At 54.4% G+C, this 13735-nt stretch overlaps 1 protein-coding gene across 1 annotated transcript; it reads right to left on the minus strand.

The window, feature by feature from the left end:
* Positions 1-1517: 1517 nt before the first annotated feature.
* CSRNP1 (cysteine and serine rich nuclear protein 1) lies at positions 1518-13453 on the minus strand. Its single transcript, XM_063113951.1, has 5 exons — positions 13286-13453; positions 6443-6677; positions 4582-4841; positions 3772-4086; positions 1518-3675 (listed from the first exon to the last, which is right to left on the minus strand). The coding sequence occupies exons 2-5, from the start codon at positions 6636-6638 to the stop codon at positions 2695-2697; spliced, it is 1752 nt and encodes a 583-aa protein (XP_062970021.1). The 5' UTR covers positions 6639-6677; positions 13286-13453; the 3' UTR covers positions 1518-2694.
* Between the last annotated feature and the right edge of the window lie 282 nt (positions 13454-13735).

A 13735-nucleotide genomic window follows, 5' to 3' on the forward strand; every position in this document is an offset into this window, starting at 1 on the left:
TGCTGTGAAAGCTAAGTTGTCTTCATTTATCTCAAAAAAAAAAAAAAAAAAAAGCCAAGAATTGACCCTGAACACCAAGGTTATGGGTTCGGATCCCCACACCAGCCAGCTGCAAAAAAATAATTGACCCTGTGGCCTTAGATGGGAGTAGACAGTCCTCAGTCCAGCCATGAGCTGAGTCCAAAGGGTGGGAGCCTGTAGGGGCATCCAGGTAGGATACTGGAGCTAATGAGGCTGCTCCTAGACCCCCAGGCTGGTCAGACCCTCAGAGTCCTTGGAGAGACCCAGACTTGGATCAAGCATGCTGAAGCAATCTCTGCAAAAGGATCTCCAGGCACCAGTGAAGGGGAGGAGACAGAACAACTGAATATACTAGAGTATACTACCCTAAGAAACCCAAGGCCTAACTATCCCTGGCTAAGCTGGTTACAGGGGCATGCCACTTCACCATAGGCCACACTCCAAGCCATGAGTCCTCTAGTGGCCACTGATATGGCTGTGTGGCCACGTCCATGTGTTTCTAGAGGCAAGAGACAGATACCTAAAGGGTGACAGGACCGAAAACAAAAAAAGGATTAAACACATAGAAAAAGAGTGGCAGGAACGTGAAAATCAAGTGGAAGCTGCAAATGTACACAGGGCTTGCATGTTCCAGGCACTTCTACATGCTTAGTTTTATTTACACAGAATTCAGGAAACCCAGGCACAGAGGGGGTAAGCAATTTGCATAAATCACCTCACTAGGTAGTAAAAAAGCTGGGATTTGGGTCTGTTCTCTTACCAGTAAGCCAAAGATGAGTGAGCCCAGCACAGACCAAGAGGCATAGAATTGGAGCAATGAGAACCAAATCAGGTCCTCTTTGGTGGTTGCCCCTTCCTGCACTGCATCCTTCCTAAGGGAGAGGTCAACCTTACTTCTCAGGCCCCGAGACTGGGGCTCCCCAGAGCAGGGTGCGGTCTGCTCCTCTGGCCTGCGGCCCAGCTGGGCTGCCCGAGACAGGTCAGACAGGTCTGGCTGGTGCAGACAGTGAAGTTCTGTAGATTGGTGCTCCAGTCCCCAGGGACCACAGCTGCTGAGCTCATTGCCAGGCCTCCACCAGCCACATCCCATTGCCCTGTCCCCACTCAGGTGGGTAACTTTACCCAGAGGGCCAGGCTGCAGCTCAGTGTGGGTGCATGGGAAGGAGGGTGCCCTCACCTATCCCAAGCAGATGGCCCATCCCAGAAGAGTACCCTGCTGCTGCTCCCCACTACCACCCCACCTGACCACTAGAGACGAATGGGTTAATGCAAAGGAAAAACTGCTCCATCTCCCAGGCCAGCCTCTCAGGTGTCTTCCTGCATCCAAGTTGACTGGCCTGCCTGGAAAAAGGCCCAATGTGCTGTGTGCCCCTAATCCTACCCTGCAACACAGCCTCACTGTGTCCCTGCTGCCCTGCAGGGCCTGTCTCCCTTCCTTCCCCACTGCCTCCTGAGGGTGTATCTGTGCTCCCATCCCACAAATGCAGACCACACTGTTAAAAATAGAGCCTCTTTATTGGTACCTGTAAGCTCAGGTACAAGGTGTTCCCATAAGCACGTAGGCTGGCTAGGCCTCCTAGGCAAGGGGACAGGCCCAGAGCCTGGGTTTCTTGGCACAGACACAGAAAAATGAATAAATTATAGTTCTGACACTCAAGGACAATATAGAAATTATGATGCAAAATTCAACATCAGCAAATGAAGGGCATAAAAGCCCTACGGAGCCACCTCTAATCAACTGGCCTCAGGATACAGGCAGGTGGGCCAGGCTGAGTGCAGTGCCCAGAAAGCCCTGAGATAGTAGTCTGGGGCATGCTTCCTGCCCGAGGCAAGCCCCTTGCCTTTCTGGGCCTCCTGCTTCTCCATTCTACAAAGATGGGCCTGGAATAAAGGCTGTGGCCTTTGGGGAGGGGGAAGATGGGGTAGAGGGAAGGAAACAGAGGGTGCCGGGTGGAACAGAAGGGAGTTTTGGTCACAGCTGGGCAGCCCAGCCCCTCCCCCTGCCCAGCCCCTGCCTGCTCAGCCATCCAGGAGTTAGACAGCTGACACAGATCACAGGGCTTGAATCCACACCTGGTCTACACCAAAGGCCAGGAAGGGCAGGGTGTAGGATGACAAGGCAAAAAGGACTCACAAGGGTCTGTGCCCACCCTGCCCCAGCACTGCTCACCAGCCAAAGAGGAGAAGCCAAAGCCTCTCAGTCTCCAAATAAATTATGGAAATAAATTAGTCTTCACAGTCCAAAGGATTTACCACCCAAGGGTCTAGAGCTCAGAGTAGCAGAGGCCCTAAGAAGTGACTGATTTCAGCCCTCTTGCTGCTTTTGGGCTAAGAAACATCATATGAAGACAGAAAAGGTTTCTGCCAAGCTCCAGGGCAGCCACATCATCTCTTCCTCCTGGCACACACTGGAGGTGGAAGAGCATTGTGTGGGTGTCCCAGGGCAGGCAGCTGAAAGGGGAAGCTCTCTCCCACCCCCCACCCTCTCTTCACAAAAAAGTTTTAAAAATAAATAAATAAATCCAGAGTGTTGCTTGAAAACCAGGAATGCCCACACGGCACCTGTGGGTGAGCCAGCCAATGGGAGACTATTACATACAGATATTGGGGAGTCCCCAAATTACAAAAAAGCAGCAACAGGCCTCCCAAGGCTGGGAAAAGGCATCCTAGTCTTCACACTGGCATAGGCTCCATCAGAGACAGTGGGGCACTGTCTTCAAACTGGCTGTCAATGAAGGGAGCTAGGGCTTCAGCAGCTGGCTCAGACAAGCCCATGAGGGTCTCCAAGAAGCAAGTGCTGGTGTCCCCAGGTGGAGAGAGGCCAGGCAAGGGGAAGTGGGGTGCCTCGAGGCCATCCAGGCTGTCAGACACCTTCTGGGAGGTGTAGTGAGGCCCCAGACTATAATCTGGCAGAGACTGGAGTAGCTCAAAGGAGTCGCATGAAGACAAACTGAGGTCCACTGAGCTGCACTGACCAGCGTCCACGCTGGGCGGCACTGAGGTGCCGGGGAGGCTGCCTTCTCTCGACCCTTCAAGGCCACCACTAAGGAAGCAGCTGGCATCTAGGTTGGCATTTTCATCCAGGATGCATGATATGAGGCTAGAGCCAGAACAGCTGTGGGTCCAGCTGGCCAGGCCACTGGGGTCACCAGTACCAAAGATGTCAGCTGGGTGGAAGCAGCTGAGGTTGTCCAGGTTCCTCACACCCCCTTCTTCCTCCTCCCCACCAAGGTCAGAGTCACTGAAACTCAGGATTCGCACCAAGCTGTCATCATTCACCCCAGGCTGCAAGCCAGAGCCAGGCAGGCCTGGGTGGGTGGAGTGGTTGGGGGCCTCGCTAGTGCCCGATGCTGAGGAAGACGCTGTGGAGGAATCGGTCATGTCACTGCTGCAGCTGTTGTCTCCCAGTTCACTGGTCATGGGGGGCTTGGCCAGTGGGAAAGTAGGGACCAGGGCTTGCTCGCCAGGGCTGGGTGGGTGGCCCTGCACAGGGGTCTCCAGCTCCCCAAGGCTCTCAGCCCCCTGCTCCAGCTGCAGGCGGGTGAGCGTGTGGATGAAATGGGTCTGAACTCGCGCCTGATTAAATTCCACACGGCCCTTGGGGTTCTCACAGCCCTCCCTGCAGCAGCCACAGGGGAACGCTGTGTGGTCCATCTGCAGAGAAAATAAAGGCACAAGTGAGGATTCCATGGAGAACAAAGAAGCCCCCATGCTCAGGATCCCTATCCCAGCCCACTCCAGCCACCACACCTGGCACTTGATGCCCGCCAGGCTGCAGCTGCAGGTCTCGGGGTCACAGACCCTATCACAGCGACAGCCACAGTCCTCCCGGGATTGGCGCAGTGCCTGCAGCTCCTGCTTCTCCTCACGATCGATCCTTCGCACGCCGGCAGCCCGCAGCAGAGCCCGCCGTCGCCGGGCTGGGTAGGGTTGTAGGAAGTTCACTTCTTCCAACCGGCCACTTGCCATGGCCACTGCCAAGTCCTCCTCCACAGAGGCATCGTCAATGGCATCCAATGTAAGCGGTTGGTCTGCTTCTTCCTTGGGTACCCCAGTTACTGAAAGCTGCATCCACAGGAGAAAGGGATGTGAGAGGCATGGCCTAAACCCCACAGTCACTCAACAAATGCTCCCCAAGTGCTTTCTCCGTGCTGTGCACTGTGGATATGACAGTCAACAAGACAGCAAAGAACACTGCCCTTGGGGCATTTGCAAAGAGATGTGCTATTCTTGTCATCTGCCAGGTCGTGGACAACCCCCCTCCCCTAGCCAGACAGATATATACCGTTCCAATGTCACATCAACTCCATATCCTCCTCCCCATAAGGTCAGACAGATTCAGGCACCATGCCCACAGTCCCTATGGCAAACAGACAGGCACCCCTACATGCCTCCCCTCTGTCTGCAGATAATCCAGGCAACAGACTCTAATCAAGCCAATCACTGGGTCCAGGGGCCTATAATGAGCAAATCAGCACCCACCCCGAATGCCCCCCTCCCCTCCAGGTTAAGACTCAGGAGCTGCCTGAGGGTGTGGGCAGTGGAGAGGGGTGTCTGTACCGTCCGTCGTAGTGTCTCCAGCTTTTCCTCTTTCAAGTGCTGGCGGAGCTTCTCGCACCGTGCCCGGGCTTGCTCCTGTGTAAACTCGGCCAAGGAGAAGTGGCGGCAGGCGCTGTGTCGAGGGGCCATGCCCAGAGTACAGCCACCACGGCTCGGCACGCTGGTGAAGCCCTGGCACCGAGGGAAGTAGAAGACGGTGATGCCATCAAAGACTACGTGGCGTGGGCGCTCCCGAGGAGCCCGCTTCAGGATGGATGGGGCTGGAAAGCAGGCAGGGAAGGGGCAGAGATTATTCCTCTGTGAGGCACAGCATAACCTCCAGGGAGATCATACCGAACTGTCTCTCCTCACACCTATTCCCACTCTTACATATACCTAGAAAAAAGAAATGGATCTGAATTTAGGAGCCAGCCTGGCTGGGACTGAAACTGGTAAAACTGAACACCAAACTCATGTCAATGCTGACTTATTGCTATTTACCAGTGCAAATGGCAGTAAGAATAAACATCTTTCCAATCTTTATTAACCATTTGGAGGTCCTTTGTGCAGTTTTCTATAGTTTCTTATTGATTTGTAAAAGCTCTTATTATATGATGGTAGAGACGATAATCATCTCTCTAACCTATCTGTGCACATATTTTAGTTTTTTTTTTTTTTTTTTTTTTTTTTTTAAAAGATGACCGGTAAGGGGATCTTAACCCTTGACTTGGTGTAGTCAGCACCACACTCAGCCAGTGAGCGAACCGGCCATCCGTATATGGGATCCGAACCCGGGGCCTTGGTGTTATCAGCACCGCACTCTCCCGAGTGAGCCACGGGCCGGCCCATATTTTAGTTTTTTATTTTTGTTCACGGCACTTTATAAACTAACTTTTAAGGTTTATATAATCAAAACTATACTGATCTTTTCCATTACAGCTTGTGTTTTGTAAAAGGCTTACAAAGGCCTTCCCTTTATAAATTATTGGTTGTATATTGATTAGTAAGTTATGTATTGGTATATTCAATCCATATATTGATATATTATTGATTTTTATTAGGTTAATCACAAAGTGGTCAATTATTGGCAATTCCATATATTTCAACTTAATATATTAATTTTGTACCCAGCTACCTGAGGGAATTCCCTTCTAAAAGGTTTTCTCCTTTGTACTGTGAGAGTCTGTGTGCTAAAAATCATACTCTTTATGTATAATGCCCAGATACACATACAGTACATAAAAAGGTAAACAGAATATCTGTGGTATTAAAATGACATGGTGAGGGTGATTAGGAAGAAAATGTCTAAAAAGCCTCCTCGAGGTTGGCGGGTAGGGGTAGGAATAATGCAAAATAAGGTTGAGAAACACTGCTCTAGGGCCATCTTTGTCAGTTTGGAATCAGAATTACACAAGCTTGAAAAGTAACCAGGAAAAAATGCTTTTTAGTATGTTCAGGCAAAGCTGAACAGCACTTCAACAGGAGAGGGACAGGCCTGACAGGCCCCGTGGCAGGTGGAGAAGTGTGGGGTGTGAAACCCCAGCAGCTCAGTTTGGAGGAGGGCAGGGTTCATGCAGGAGAAACGAAACTGGAACAGAGGGGAGGGGCCAGGGCGGGAAGGCCCTGGGGCCACTCTGAGGAGCAAGCGACATTCTGGACCTCATTACCCCCAAGGTCAAAAGTAAACCAAACTGGACCCAGTGCCTCTGGACAGTGGACACTGAATGACCACTGTGTCATGCAGAGTGGACAAGGCATGGGAGATACAGCCATGGGGACACAACCTCCAGAGGCCAAAATGGTTTAGTCAAGGTCTTCCAAATTTCATCTTTCATGGAGGAGGAAGGGGTGTGGTGGGGTTCCCAGGGGAAAGAGGACTCACGGGTGAAACTTTGGGGGCCACAGACATCACGGTCAGGTAGGGGCATCTGATCCCATGGGCCCTCCTCTTCTGAGTCCCAGGCAGGGGACACCGAGGAGCTCCGGGAGCAGGAGCGAGAGTGGCAGCTGGAGGAGGAGCAGAATGAGAAGTCGTCCTCATCCAGCTGGTCAAATTTCCTCTTCAGCAGCCCAGTCATGGTGGTGCAGGGGTGCTCTGGGGTCTCAGGACAGAGAACCTGGAATGGAAACGAGAAGGTTGCAGCAGCAGGTGTTGACAGAGGGCAGGAGGTGGGCTTAGCCATGACTGCCAATCCCTCCTGCTTACCCAGCACGAAGTCCCAGCCCCAGCCTGCAGAGCTCTACGTGCAGGGGCACGGTCTCCAGGAGGCTCCCCTACACAAGACATAGCACCTCCCTCCCCGCAAATGAATGTACAAATCCTTGCCCTGGTACTTCCACACTCCCACCACCTCTGCCCAGAGTCTTCCCAGGAAACCACAGACACCTTCCCCACCACCTCCTACAACCCACCTATACACACATGCATCCACACCAGCAGGGGCAAGAGGCAGACAGATCAACAGATGGACTGACAGACCTCGGCCAGGCCTCGCTCATTCCCCGACAGGAATCCTGGGGGCTGACTCACTGCTGGGTGATTCACACAGCTCGCATCTGTGCGCCTTTGTGTGTGTGCTTGGCCGTCTGCACCCGCACCGCCCTGGCTCTGCTTCCCCCCACCGTCCTCCTCCAGCACACCCACACAGACCCACCATCCTGCTCCAGGGCCAGGCTGACTGGGCACTCTGGGGAACACCCTGGCTCTGACACTGGCTCCCATTCCCAGAAGGAGGCCTTTCCTGAGCCCCTCCTCTGCCTGTGATGAAGCTTCTCAGACTTGCCCTCAGAAACCCCCGCCATGTGGGAGAAAAGTCCCCTGCCTCCAGACCTGAGTATGTGACCCAGCAGCTCAGGCTGTCTCTATCTTGTTAGATCTTAAAAATTCACCTATCTCTTGCCTTCTACTCCAATACCTAACCTGTTTGTTTAAATTAACCTCCTATGGAAATGATTTTTCCCCTTTAAAAAAATTCTTCTAGTGAAACTGACCGCCCAAGATGATGTCCGATATTTCTCCTGCCTATAACTTCATGACATGGAGCACCCTAGGACACACCATTGTATCTTGCCTTGAGGGTCTTAGCTCTCAACAAGAGTGTAACCAGAGACTCCCACAGCCAGGCTGTCCTCATCCCAGTGGAGGGGCTCCTTCGCCTGAATGCTTCAGCAAATAATAGCCCCTCTCAAGGCTTGGGAACCCCCAGAGGATTCAATCCTAAGGGCTGAGTACAGCTACCTTATCTTTGCTGCTCAGTCCTGCTGCACTCAGGGCTGGGCCCCCGGGAGGTCACCAGGAAGGGGAAACGAAGCCAGGGCCCCAGTGCTGGGGAACCCCTCCCCCACTGCCATCACAGGAAATGAGAGAGAACAGGAAAAACCAACCAGAAGGCTGTCTTAGTCTCCGCTACTCAGGTGTCCTTTACAAACACCCCTTCCCCCTCTTCCAAGCCTCCCATGAAGTCCCTGAATCCTGGAGGAGGTGCTGTCAACTGACTAAGTGGATAAAATTCACCCCTGGGACAGCCTCCCCCAGGCAGGCATGAGAGAAGCAAGAAAATCCCCCTTCCTGGCCAATCCCCCACCCTGGGTCTGGGGGAAGAGGACTCACAGGTGTTTCCGGGGGCTTCTCAGTGGGGAGTTTCTTGGGTTTGGCACCCCCCCACCCCCAGGTCAAACCACAAACAAAAACAACCCAGCTCCCAGCTGACCTGCTGGGTCTCCCAGGAGACTCATGACCCAGAGCCAGGCATGCACACACACACACACACACACACACTCAGATCACAGACACTCAGATGCACAGAAACACACGTGGACAAACAACACCTACACATCCTGTCCCCACCACAGTCCTGCTGGGAGACCCCATCCTTTCCCAAATTCTGGATGCAGTCTACGAGGTGCTGAATGCCTCCCTCATCACATACCCGAGAAGCTCGAGACCCACCCCCAGGACCAACTGCCTTCTTGGTATCTCTGCCTGGCCATCCCTAGAAACACCAAATTCCACAGGACCCAAATGGAACCCCTCGTCTCTGTTCCCCACCCCCCCACCATCTGTTCCTCTTCCTGTGTTCCCTATCTTAGTAACAGCACTGCCACCCACCCAGTTACTCCAGCCAGAAACCTGCAGCTATCCCTCCCTCTCCCTCCATCTACATCCAGGCGCCCAGGCCTGGAAGCCCACATAAATTCATTTAATCCACACAAGGCCAGACACAGACTTAGGAGGTGTCATGGAGGCCACCTGGCGTAGTGTTAAGAACTCTGGCTCCAGAACCAGGCTGTCTGCCTTTGAACTCTGGCTCGACTATTAATTGGCTAGGTAATCCTGAGCAAGTTCCTTAACCTCTCTGTATCTCTTGTTCTTTCTCTTAAAACCTCACAGGGTTGGGAGGTTTACAGGAATCAATACCTGGCAAGTTCTTAAAACAGTGATAAGCACTGAGTGAACATCACATTCTACACTGCAAAAAAAAAGAAAGAAAAAAAGGATGAGCTCCTGGATACCCACAACACAGATGAATCTCACAGACATCATGTTGAGTGAAAGAAGTGAGACACAAAATACACACAGGAATGAATGCAAGAAAAGACAAAATCAATCAAGGATGATACAAGTCTGAATAGTGAGGAAGGGAAGGGCACCCACTGGGAAGAGGCATAAATGAAATTTGGGGTGGGGGTCCTGGAAATGTTCTGTGTTGATCTGGGTGGTGGTTACATGAGTCTAAAATTGTAAAAATTCATCTAGTTGTACACATAAGACTTGTATACTTTATGCATTTTATGTAGGTCACCATGAATTTAAAAAGTTTACTTCCCTTATCATGTCTCTGTCCCCACTGCTATTACCCATGTCCCCTACTCTGCTCCTGCCCTCTCCCCCTAGCCATTCTTTACCTTGCAGCCAGAATGATCTTATTAAACAGCACATCTACCTGCCACTTCCATCCTTAGAACCACTCTGCAGCTCCCCTTAGGGAAGCCTACCCTCAGGATCAAGTCCAGAATTCCCAGAGGCTGAAGCAGGCCTGGCTGCTGCCTCTCCTCCAGCCTCATCCTGTAAGACTCTCCCCATCCCACTCTCTATTCTCCAGTTCAATTTGCAGTTTCCCTGATGTCCATATCCCTGCTCCCCTCCCAGCCTTTGCAAAAGCTAGCTGGAACAAACCAGCCTCATTCTCTTTCAGAAGTCATTTCCAAAGGTGCCTTCTGAATCCCCACTCCTTCCCCCTGCCTCTCTGGGTTCCTGATATGGACTGGACCGGACCGGACCAAGTATTTGTAGTCTACCAAAATTCGTATGTTAAAGCCGAATCCCCAATGTCATGGTATTTGGATGTGGGGCCTTTGGGAGGTAATTAGGCCAGGAATGGGGCCCTCACCAGGCTGGCTGGTTCCTTGATCTGGGACTTCCCAAATTCTAGAAAGGTGATAAATAAATTTCTTATGTTTAAGCCATCCAATCTATAGTATATTTGTTATAGTAGCCCGAACTAAGACAGCTCCCACAGGCCCTGAATGGCCCCATCACAGTTCTTATCTGACTATACTGCAATGGCTTCACTCCTCATCTGCCTCACAGAAGGGTGAGGGGTACCTCTGCCTGGCGGTCACTGTCCCATGCTTAGAAAAGAGTCTAGCACAGAGAGGGCACCTGACAAAGAATGGGCAGTCTGGCATTGCATATGCATAGCAGGTATGGACACAGAGACAATCTTTACGCACATGAGGTAGCTGTGCGTAAGTCAGCATGACCTTCTCCTGCTCCTGCCATGGTTAATTTAAGCAGGCGGGGGGGGGGGGGGCCCACATGCCCATCCCCCAGCCTGTTCCAGAGGGTTCAAGCAAGAATGGTGCTCAAAAGGGATGGCTCTGAGGGCAGCAGAGGGAAGCTCAGGCTGCAGGCAGGTGCCAACATAGGCATCTCAGGAGGCTCCCTACTTCCCAAGAGTAAACAGATGGAGAGAGATGTCAAGGAAGCAGGCTCAAGCCGGACACCAGGGCTCTGCCTCAGGGATGTCCACAGAAGGAGAACTTAAGGTGAGGAGGTTTTAACCTCCAAGGCTACAGGCAGGGAAACAGATGCAGGGAAGCTATGGCCCTGCTGCAGGTTCTAGTGATGAACCCTTCAAAGATCTGCAGACCTGGAATAAAATGAGAAATCATCTCCTCCCTGATACTCCTTTGAGGTGGGAAGAGCCCCTCGAGCTCCTGTTCCTCTGAGAATCCAGAGGCTGAGAGAGGCAGAGGCAGGAGATGAGACAAAAAGATTGAGCCAAAGACAAGGAGAGGCCAAGTTGGAAAAAGGAATGAAAGATAGTGAAAGAGTCCAAGAAAAGTGTCAGACAGTGAGTCAGAGGGTGGGGGAGGGGTCCTCAGCAGCTACCCAGGAGCCGAGATCCTGACCGTGGCACTGTTCCCAGGGTGAGCACAGCCTCCTCCTAGGGTCCAGGAGGAAGAAAAAGCAATTCCCAGGAGCTGGCTCAGACAGAAATACCACACCCCTGAGGAGTCCCAGAGACAGGCCCTGAATCAAAGAGAACCAGGCTTCTTCCGGGATCTGCCTGAGCCCTGAGAATCGCACAGGCGCTGACAGCCCAGGATGGCGGGGGATGCCCCCACCCTACTGGCCACAACTATCTACACACTCAGGTTGCACTGTGTAAATCCAGGGATGGCCACCTCACCCGCAGTACCAGCAACCAAGGGCTGATAACGGGCTGGGGGTGGTGGGCATCTCTGGGCTGCTGAGAAGTCACACCAGCTCCTTTTCCCACCTCAGCAGTCCCACCAATGCCCCAGTCCCCAGCCTGAATTGGTATTAAGGAGGGGGCACCTTTAGCTACCTTCATCCCCCTCCAGGAATCTGAAGAATGTGCCCTTTAACCTCAGAACCCCAGGCCTTGGCCAGTCCCCCCCCCCCAACACCTGGGGTCACATGACCCCAGGCCCTCAGGAATTACTTCCTGGGAGAAGGGCAGGGCACCTCCCGACACCTCTGGCCCCCACTGAAAAAACAGCCTGGGTGGCCCAGAGAAGGCAGACAGGAAGCCTTGGCACACCCCTCCCCCCACCTATCCCTCTGAAAGTGATCTGGGGGAGGGGACAGTTCCTCAGCCATGGCCTCCAGGGCTTGGCACTGGGTAGGTGCCAAATGCTTGGCTACATGAGGCACTTGCTCCTGCAGAAGGGAAACTGCACCTGACAATGACTGCTTCCTCCAACTAAGGGAGGCCTCCTTCATTCTCTCATTCACTCATTCATTCATTCAACAAATATTTACTGAGCTCCCATGATGTACCAAGCACTGTGGTAGGCACTTAGGCATACAGGGGGCAAGACCTACACAAATGCCACCCTCTTGAAGCTTTGAATGGGAAGGACAATCAGTGTGGGGTGCTGGGAAGGAGGGTGGGAGGAGGGTTAGGGTGGGAGGTGTACAGCTGGGGGTGAAGACAGGTCTCTCAGAGGAAGGGATGTAAGGAGAGTTCCAGATGGGGGCACAGCATCGTTGAGGGACTGGAGGCAGGAGAGCCAGAGTGCTGAGTGGGGGAGGGATGGCCTGAGAGGGGGCTGAGCCAGGACTCACAGAGCAGGCTTTAGCCTGAGGGTACGGGAAGTCACACTGGGTTAAGTAGGGAGTGACAATACCAGATTTGCATTTTTAAAAGATGGCTCAGCACTGGGACTGGAGAGGGTGTGACCAGCTGGCCCTGGTGCTGCCAGGGCCAGGTGAGATGACAGGACAAGGTCCTAAGGAGAAACGGGGGTAGAGTTGGTGGCCGTGACCGCGGGATGTGGAGGTGGAAGAGGGCAGGACTGTCAAGGACTGAGGGCAGGGGGAGGTGATGAGATACTCTCCAGAGGACTGTGAGACTTCTGAGTGAAGGTGTTGGGTGGGCAGCGGGAGACGGAAAGGGATCCTCTGGTGTCAGGAGTGTGGGCTATGGCTGTGTGTGACTGAGCCAGGGAGCGGGAGTGACTAAGTGTGTGACTGTTGCTGTGGTGTGGGCATCTCCACGGTGCATGCCTGTGAAAGAGTCCCCGGGGAGGGGAAACTGAGGAAGGGAGGAAGTGCGGTAGGGAGCAGAAGTGCGTGGGAGCGAGCCTACGTGTGCCCGCGGGTGGCCGGTGTAGCTGCGCCCGTGACTCACAGCGGTGGCCTCTGCGTGTGACGGTGACTGACAAACAGGTGAGCGTACGACACAATCCCTCCCCCTCCCTCCCTCCCGGGGTCCGTGACTCACCGAGCCTCACTCCTCGCTCATCCCTCCACTCCCTCCGTGACCCCAGCCTACCGGGGACGCCCGGCACACGCCGCAGCCCCGGCACCCTCCCCCGGGGAAAGCCCGAGAGAGAAGTCGACAAATGTCACCTGCTCGAGCCACGCGAGGAACTTCTGAAAAGTTCTCAGGCAACTGGGTCAAAAGGAAACTCACCCGCGGACGCGCGCACTCAGTCATCTCGCCACCCGCGCAGAGCTGGGGGCGCCGTGACTTCTCGGGGTAACCGCGGCAGGACGGGGGAGGGGAGCGGAAAGCCTGTGCCTCCCGCCTCCCATCCCTGGACCCCGGCCGTGGCGCTCAGTCTGGGGCCGGGCTGGGCAGCCTCCGGCTCGGGGAACGAATGGCAGGGGCTGGAACAGCAGTGCCACTCGCGCGGGACGTCCCCTCCCCAAAGTGCCGTCCAGCCGGACTCGGGGCCCCTCAGCGCTCACCTGCGATCCGGACGCTAACCAAGGACACCGACACGACCTGCGTCCCGGCCGGGGACGTCCCCCGCGCCGAGACTCTGTGTGCGCTCGGCCGGGCAGCCGTCGGTCAAGCCGCCCCCTGCGCGGCGCGTCCGGCAGCGGCGGCGGCGGCGGGAGACTGGCTGCGCCCGGCCCCGCCCGCCGCTCCGCCCTCGTCGTCAGTGGAAAACTCCGGGGCTCGCAGCGCTGACGCACGCCCGGCCTCCTGCCAGGCTGCCCCGCAGCCCCGCCCCGGAGGCGCCGCCTCCTCCCCCGCCCGGAGCCTGGCGCAGCGGCCGCGGGGCCTCCCAGCGGACTCTGACCCCGCGACGGCGCCTCGGTAGCTCTCCGCCCCCAGCCCCCGCCCTCCTCTCCTTCGCTGTTCCTAAAGGCGCAGAGGATCCACGCCGCAGGTCCGCGTCGTAGAGATCCCCA

The sequence above is a fragment of the Cynocephalus volans genome, chromosome 11 (assembly GCF_027409185.1).
Source record: "Cynocephalus volans isolate mCynVol1 chromosome 11, mCynVol1.pri, whole genome shotgun sequence".
Classification (NCBI taxonomy): Eukaryota; Metazoa; Chordata; class Mammalia; order Dermoptera; family Cynocephalidae; genus Cynocephalus; species Cynocephalus volans.

Bases quoted from the DNA above. Each gene is read 5' to 3' on its own strand.
- CSRNP1 (XM_063113951.1), bottom strand. From the start codon at position 6,638: ATGACTGGGCTGCTGAAGAGGAAATTTGACCAGCTGGATGAGGACGAC. The intron at 4,087-4,581 runs GTACAGACACCC...CTGTGGATGCAG, and splicing joins TGGAGACACTACGACGGACG to CTTTCAGTAACTGGGGTACC. The intron at 3,676-3,771 runs GTGTGGTGGCTG...TTTTCTCTGCAG, and splicing joins TGGCGGGCATCAAGTGCCAG to ATGGACCACACAGCGTTCCC.